The sequence below is a fragment of the Aegilops tauschii genome, chromosome 1 (genome assembly GCF_002575655.3).
Source record: "Aegilops tauschii subsp. strangulata cultivar AL8/78 chromosome 1, Aet v6.0, whole genome shotgun sequence".
NCBI lineage: Eukaryota > Viridiplantae > Streptophyta > Magnoliopsida > Poales > Poaceae > Aegilops > Aegilops tauschii.
This window is the reverse complement of record NC_053035.3, coordinates 258,672,036-258,680,509: the sequence shown is the minus strand read 5'-3', so window position 1 is coordinate 258,680,509 and position 8,474 is coordinate 258,672,036. Positions and strand designations below refer to the sequence as shown.

Sequence of the window (8,474 nt, the reverse complement as noted above, 5' to 3'; positions counted from 1 at the left end):
GCAAATATAATAGAGAAGAGACCCGGGGGTCGTAGGTTTCACTAGTGGCTTCTCTCGAGAAAATAGCAAACAACGGGTGAACAGATTACTGTTGGGCAATTGATAGAACTTTAAATAATCATGATGATGTCTAGGCAATGATCATTATATAGGCATCACGTCCAAAATTAGTAGACCGACTCCTGGCTGCATCTACTACTATTACTCCACACATCGACCGCTATCCAGCATGCATCTAGTGTATTAAGTTCATGGAGAAACGGAGTAATGCAATAAGAATGATGACATGATGTAGACAAGATCTATTTATGTAGAAATAGACCCCATCTTGTTATCCTTAATAGCAATGATACATACGTGTTGGTTCCCCTTCTGTCACTAGGATCAAGCACCGTAAGATCGAACCCATTACAAAGCACCTCTTCCCATTGCAAGATAAATATATCAAGTTGGCCAAACAAAACCCAAATATCGGAGAAGAAATATGAGGCTATAAGCAATCATGCATATAAGAGATCAAAGAAGATTCAAATAACTTTCATGGATAAAAAGAGATAGATCTGATCATAAACTCAAAGTTCATCGGATCCCAACAAACACATTGCAAAAGAATTACATCATATGGATCTCCAAGAGACCATTGTATTGAGAATCAAACGAGAGAGAGGAAGCCATCTAGCTACTAACTAAGGACCCGAAGATCTACAAAAGACTACTCACGCATCATCGGAGAGGCACCAATGGACATGATGAGCCCCTCTGTGTAGGTGTCTAGATTGGATCTGGTGTTTCTGGAACTTGCGGCGGCTGGAATTGATTTTCATCGACTCCCCTAGGGTTTCTGAAATATTGGGGTATTTATAGAGTAAAGAGGCGGTCCGGGCGCGGGGGGGGGGGGGGGGGTGGGCACCCGAGGTGAGCACAATCCACCAGGGCGCGCCTGGAGCCCAGGCGCGCCCTGTTGGGTTGTGCTCCTATCGGAGCACCCCCCGGCACTTCTCCAGCCCATTGGATATCTTCTGGTCCAAAAAAATCCACAAAAAGTTTCGCTGCGTTTGGACTCCGTTTAATATTGATTACCTACGATGTAAAAAACATGCAAAAAACAGCAACTGGCAATTGACACTATGTCAATAGGTTAATACCAAAAAATGATATAAAACGACTATAAAATGATTATAAAACATTCAAGAATGATAATATAACAGTATGGAGCAATAAAAAATTATACCCATAATTACCGCATAAATCTCCATTTTCGGAAATATAATGAGAAGAAAAGGGAAACAAGGAACCAACGACCCAGTTGTTGGGTTTTTTCTGTGTGTTATCGCGAGGAAAGAGAAAAAAAGAAAACGAAAGTATTACAAGTGGCAAACTGCAAAACGTATGAAATCAGAAACCGAAAAGAAAAAAACTGAGAACCAACTGCATCGGCTGGTTTTCGCGCGCGGGAGCGCTCCATGCCCAACAAGCGGAGTGCTCCCGAACCATTCACTCGCAGTGTTGTAAAGAAGCGCTCTTTAAGAGCATCTCCAACCACGCCCCCAACATGCCCCCCAAGGCCCTTTTCGTCGCTGGCGCAGAAAATTCGGCCTAGTCGCGCCTCTAGAAGCCCAAGTTTCCCCGTTTAGGGCCGAATTTGGCGTCGACGGACCCAGACTGAACCCGGTGCGCTGGGGGGCGCCCGGGGGCGGGGGAGAAGCGTTTTTGGCGCGAAAACCCGGTGGGTACGCCGAGTCAGCACCGCCTTCGGCGTCCTCATCGCCTCGTTTCCCTGCAGGAATCAATGTGAAGGCTGCCGCAGGAGACACCACTTGGGCGCCGCACCCGCGGCGGCGCCCTCGTCATCATCAAGGGCTGCCACCCCTCTCCTTCTTCCTACTGCCTCGTCCGGCCGAAGACCGAGCCGGGCTTGCTCCCCGTGAAGAAGGAGCACGAGGCCATGGCCGCCGCCGCCGAGACTGCCCTCAATTTGGCGAAGGCAGACTACGTCCGCGAGCAGATGGAGCGCCAGCGCCGAGCCTTCGAGAAGATCGCCGCTCGGCGCCGCGGACGCGAGAAGGGCGGCATTGTCATCCTCGACAGCGACGACGAGGAAGCACCCGGGACGTCCAACCCCCCCGCGCATCGGCGACGCTGGTCAAGGGTGCAGCAGGGACGGCGGCGGCACCCAGCACGGGGGCGACGATGACGGCGACGACGGCGGCGGCGGCGACTACACCCGGTTCTGCAGGCTCCTCGGCATGTAGAAGGCGGGAGGCGACGGTGGCTGGGTGTAGTTGTCGTTTTTAGTTTGTGTTTTTAAGTTTTTGTACAAATGCCTAGTTTGCATGAAATTGTGTCGTGTTTGGCCAATTGTATGTAAAAAAAAGCGTCTGGGGCGGTGGCTGAAAACCCGATCGGCCTCATGTCAAAATAATCGTCGATTCGTCCACAGATGGTGCTATCTCACGCTTCTATGGGACCGACCGGTTGGAGATGCTCTCATTGGTTGCTGTTAGGGGCGCCCTGCCGCTGGGGCCAGCACGTTTAGGCCAGTAACACGCATACCGGCCGGCTCATGTACCAGCGTGCCGTGCCAGGCCCATTTAACCTGTCCGTGCCGGGCCGGCTCTTAGGGTTCACATCATGCGTTCTCACCCTCGCGTGAGTCAACTCACCGGATCCCTAGAGAGAGAAAAGCCCTAGGACCCCCCCGTCCTTTCTCCTGTCTCCATTTTCTTTAGCGGCGGCGGCGGCGGCGGCCGATTGATTCCCGCGCGGCGCAGCAGCGGTGGATCGAATCCTGGAGGCGCTTCTCCTGCGCAGAGGATTACAGCGCAAATCATTGGCTGCTTGCGACGCGAGCGGCTGGCGGAATCAGGGGCCAGGGAGGAGCGGTAGCAGCGACGGCTTGATCTTGGTGCGCTTCCAAGTCACGGCAAGCAGCGAAGGTTCTGTTCGTTCTTCTCCCCAAATCAAGGGAATATACGAGGCTTGTTTTGATAGGCGGCGGCTACACCTGGGCAGCGCGAGTCCGCCGCAGAGGCTTACAGCGCGAATCATTGGCTGCTTGCGACGGGAGCGACTGGCGGAATCAGGGTCCGGGGAGGAGCGGCAAGCAGCGGCAGCAGTGACGGCTTGATATTGGTGCGCGTCCACCTCACTGCAAACAATAAGGTTCTGTTCGTTCTTCTCCCCTAATCAAGGCTCGCAAGCAACACCATCTGTACGAGGCTGGTTTTGGTCAGCGGCGGCTACTCCTGGGACGGCCAAGAGACACACACAAAGATGAACTCAGTGACAGAGAGCGGATTGAACTCAGTTACAGAGAGTGGATTGAACTCGATGACAGAAAGCCGATTGAACTCAGTGACAGGGAGCGGATTGAACTCAGTGACAGAGAGCGGATTGAACTCAGTGACAGAGAGCGGATTGAACTCAGTTACAGAGAGTGGATTGAACTCGGTGACAGAAAGCCGATTGAACTCAGTAAGAGAGAGAGGATTCTTCAGTTTGGTGGATGAACCTATGGTGACAGGATCGATCGACTCCCTGCTCGCTAAGCTCAACTTCACCACCAAACTGAAGAAGAGGCGTGCCAAAGTGATGAAAGAACTATATCAAGATGTGTTGAAACTAAAGAAAGGTTTCGACAATCTTGGCGGGGGCCGGGTGATGGATCCATGTGCCCTATTGTGGACGCAGTTTGCTAGAGATCTGGTCTTTGACATTGAAGAGTGGGTTGATGCGAAGCCGGGTTCCGCAAATTCATCAAAGAGAGAGTTAATTGATCTGTTCAAGCACCGGATCCATAATGTGTGTGAGGAGTTCACGTGGTGCGACCTTCTCGGTCCTACCGAAGATCAGTTCAAGCTTATCCATGATTTGCATAAAGATTTGGAGAGCCTTAAGAAAGATCTCCCCTATAAGTTTGGCCCACCGGTGAATCCTGAGCAGTCAGTGTGGATGGATCAAACATGTGAGCTGGTCAGCAAGGTGGAAACTTTGGTCCATCAAAAGCCAATAAAGGACATGGATGAATCATGGGAAAAACTAATACAGGAATACAAGGCCAAAATACAACAAACACGTGATACACTCAGTACAGCCCCCATTTGCTGTCCACTGCTTTCTGAGGAGAAAACCCACAACCTCATTGGTCTCAAAGGACCAAGTAGTAAGCTTCTCATGCATCTGACTTCCTCGCAGGCAAGGCTAAAGCTGGTGTCTGTCGTCGGAATGGAAGGCCTTGGTAAGACTACTCTTGCCAAGGAGGTATATGCAAAGCTTCAAAGCAAGTTCGAGTGCCGAGCTTTCGTTACTGTTGGCAAAAACGCGTATCTAACGGCCACTCTACTGGATATACTTCATCAAGTAAAGCCACAGGGTACTATTCCTCGCAATGGCCCGGGAGCTCCTGAAATTAACCAAGTCGTAACCGAGCTCAGGGAATACCTCGTCACAAAGAGGTATTTCTTGTTTACATTGTCATACTGTAGATAGACATGTTATTGGGCTTTCATGTAGCAAGACAATGCAAAAGAGCATCACCGAATGTAGACTGAGGCTGTTGACTAGATGTATTCATTTTGTTCTTTCTATTAATTTTAATCTGAAATCACATCGAATTAATGACGGTTAATGTTATTTGATGCTTCATAAGATAATTATGATAAAAGATCAATCTTTTAGCAGTTTTTATCTCTGTTTTTGTTGTATTTTGTCAACCCTTATATCCATGCAGACCGAACAATCATTTTTTTTGCAGCTTTTCTGTTTAGCAGTATCAGCATATCAGAGACACTTTTAATGTATCGGTAACCAATAGAGCCATTGGTAGGATCTAACTGACTTGGAATTATTGAGTAGATAAGTAACAAAACAGAACCAACTTGCTATAATGTCATCTGTTTAAATTGATCTTCTTTTAGCTGATAACGCTAACTTTGTTCCTTTAATATATGTCAGCTATTTCATCTTAATTGATGACATTTGGAGCATCCGGGTATGGGATATTCTTAATTGTGCTTTGCCTGAGAATGATCTTGGAAGTAGAGTATTGATCACAACTTGCATCAGCGATGTTGCCAAATGTTGTTCTATGCGCCCCTTTGATGCCATCCACCAGATGGAGCCTCTTAGCGAGGAAGACTCAAAGACATTATTTCATGAGGAGGCAAAAAGGCCCGCTGCAAATGAGTTGTTGAAAATGTGCGGTGGCATGCCATTGGCAGTAATTGTTGCAGCCGGCAGGAAATCTGCAGGACTAGCTGAGTCAGAGATCGGTGAGCGATGTATCCTTTCGACATCAGACCAATATTCCACATCAGATGGGATGAGAATGATATTGCAAATGAGCTATGATGAACTGCCTGCTCCCTTGAAGTCTTGTCTTCTATACCTTTGTGTTTTCCCAGAATATTATACCATCAAGAAAGAGCGTTTGATACGGCTGTGGATCGCTGAGGGATTTATCTTAGGAAGATGTGAAGAAAGCTTGTGGAGGACAGGAGAAATCTATTTCAACGAGCTCATCAGTAGGGGGCTGATTCAGCCAGTGTTTGGCTACGAAGATGGCCAGGCTGTGGCGTGTACGGTGCATGGTGTCAGTTTCTTCGACTTTAGTTGAACCGAGTGTGGCTACGCCCGGTCCTTGCGAAGGTTAAAACAGCACCAACTTGACAAACTATCGTTGTGGTTTTGATGCGTAGGTAAGAACGGTTCTTGCTCAGCCCATAGCAGCCACGTAAAACTTGCAACAACAAAGTAGAGGACATTTAACTTGTTTTTGCAGGGCATGTTGTGATGTGATATGGTCAAGACATGATGCTAAATTTTATTGTATGAGATGATCATGTTTTGTAACCGAGTTATCGGCAACTGGCAGGAGCCATATGGTTGTCGCTTTATTGTATGCAATGCAATCGCCCAGTAATGCTTTACTTTATCACTAAGCGGTAGCGATAGTCGTAGAAGCATAAGATTGGCGAGACGACAACGATGCTACGATGGAGATCAAGGTGTCGCGCCGGTGACGATGGTGATCATGACGGTGCTTCGGAGATGGAGATCACAAGCACAAGATGATGATGGCCATATCATATCACTTATATTGATTGCATGTGATATTTATCTTTTATGCATCTTATCTTGCTTTGATTGACGGTAGCATTATAAGATGATCTCTCACTAAATTTCAAGATAAAAATGTTCACCCTGAGTATGCACCGTTGCCAAAGTTCGTCGTGCCCAGACACCACGTGATGATCGGGTGTGATAAGCTCTACGTCCATCTACAACGGGTGCAAGCCAGTTTTGCACACGCAGAATACTCAGGTTAAACTTGACGAGCCTAGCATATGCAGATATGGCCTTGGAACACTGAGACCGAAAGGTTGAGCATGAATCATATAGTAGATATGATCAACATAATGATGTTCACCATTGAAAGCTACTCCATTTCACGTGATGATCGGTTATGGTTTAGTTGATTTGGATCACGTGATCACTTAGATGATTAGAGGGATGTCTATCTAAGTGGGAGTTCTTAAGTAATATGATTAATTGAACTTTAATTTATCATGAACTTAGTCCTGGTAGTATTAGCATATCTATGTTGTAGATCAATAGCTCGCGTTTAGGTCCCCTGTTTTATTTTGATATGTTCCTAGAGAAAACTGAGTTGAAAGATGTTAATAGCAATGATGCGGATTGGATCCGTGATCTGAGGATTATCCTCATTGCTGCACGGAAGAGTTATGTCCTTGATGCACCGCTAGGTGATAGACCTATTGCAGGAGTAGATGCAGACGTTATGAACGTTTGGCTAGCTCAATATGATGACTACTTGATAGTTTAGTGCACCATGCTTAACGGCTTAGAATCGAGACTTCAAAGACGTTTTGAACGTCATGGACCATATGCGATGTTCCAGGAGTTGAAGTTAATATTTCAAGCAAATACCTGAGTTGAGAGATATGAAGTCTCCAACAAGTTCTATAGCTAAAAGATGGAGGAAAATAGCTCAAGCAGTGAGCATGTGCTCAGATTGTCTGGGTACTACAATCGCTTGAATCAAGTGGGAGTTAATCTTCCGGATAAAATAGTGATTGACAGAATTCTCTAGTCACCATCACCAAGTTAGTAGAACTTCGTGATGAACTATAGTATGCAAGGGATGACGAAAACAATTCCCAAGCTCTTCGCAATGCTAAAATCGGCGAAGGTAGAAATCAAGAAAAACATCAAGTGTTGATGGTTGACAAGACCACTAGTTTCAAGAAAAGGGGCAAAGGGAAGAAGGGGAACTTCAAGAAGAACGGCAAGCAAGTTGCTGCTCAAGTGAAGAAGCCCAAGTCTGGACTTAAGCCTGAGACTAAGTGCTTCTGCTGCAAAGGAACTGGTCACTGGAAGCGGAACTACCCCAAGTATTTGGCGGATAAGAAGGATGGCAAAGTGATAAAGGTATATTTGATATACAAATTATTGATGTGTATTTTACTAGTGTTCGTAGCAACCCCTCGGTATTTGATACTGGTTCAGTTGCTAAGAGTAGTAACTCGAAACGGGAGTTGCAGAATGAACAGAAACTAGTTAAGGGTGAAGTGACGATGTGTGTTGGAAGTAGTTCCAAGATTGATATGATCATCATCGCACACTCCCTATACTTTCGGGCTTAGTGTTGAACCTAAATAAGTGTTATTTGGTGTTTGCGTTGAGCATGAATATGATTTGATCATGTTTATTGCAATACGGTTATTCATTTAAGTAAGAGAATAATTGTTGTTCTGTTTACATAAATAAAACCTTATATGGTTACACACCCAATGAAAATGGTTCGTTGGATCTCGATCGTAGTGATACACATATTCATAATATTGAAGCCAAAAGATGCAAAGTTAATAATGATAGTGCAACTTATTTGTGGCACTGTCGTTTAGGTCATATTGGTGTAAAGCGCATGAAGAAACTCCATGCTGATGGGCTTTTGGAATCACTTGATGCTTGCGAACCATGCCTCTTGGGCAAGATGACTAAAACGCCGTTCTCCGGAACAATGGAGCGAGCAACAGATTTGTTGGAAATCATACATACTGATGTATGTGGTCCGATGAATATTGAGGCTCGCGGCAGGTATCGTTATTTTCAGACCTTCACAGATGATTTGAGCAGATATGGGTATATCTACTTGATGAAACATAAAGTCTGAAACATTTGAAAAGTTCATATAATTTCAGAGTGAAGTAGAAAATCATCATAACAAGAAAATAAAGTTTCTATGATCTGATCGTGGAGGAGAATATTTGAGTTACGAGTTTGGTCTTCATTTGAAACAATGTGGAATAGTTTCGCAACTCACGCCACCTGGAACACCACAGCGTAATGGTGTGTCCGGACGTCATAACCGTACTTTATTAGATATGGTGCGATCTATGATGTTTCTTACCAATCTATCACTATCTTTTTGGGGTTATGCATTGGAGACAGCT

At 45.9% G+C, this 8,474-nt stretch overlaps 1 protein-coding gene across 1 annotated transcript; it reads left to right on the top strand.

Annotated features, from left to right (window-relative positions):
- The first annotated feature begins 2,619 nt into the window (after window positions 1–2,619).
- Window positions 2,620–5,744, top strand: LOC109767948 (disease resistance protein RGA5). The gene is made up of 2 exons (XM_073495877.1): window positions 2,620–4,454; window positions 4,954–5,744. Exons 1-2 carry the CDS (start codon window positions 3,274–3,276, stop codon window positions 5,612–5,614), a joined length of 1,842 nt encoding a protein of 613 aa, XP_073351978.1. The 5' UTR covers window positions 2,620–3,273; the 3' UTR covers window positions 5,615–5,744.
- The last annotated feature ends 2,730 nt before the right edge of the window (window positions 5,745–8,474 follow it).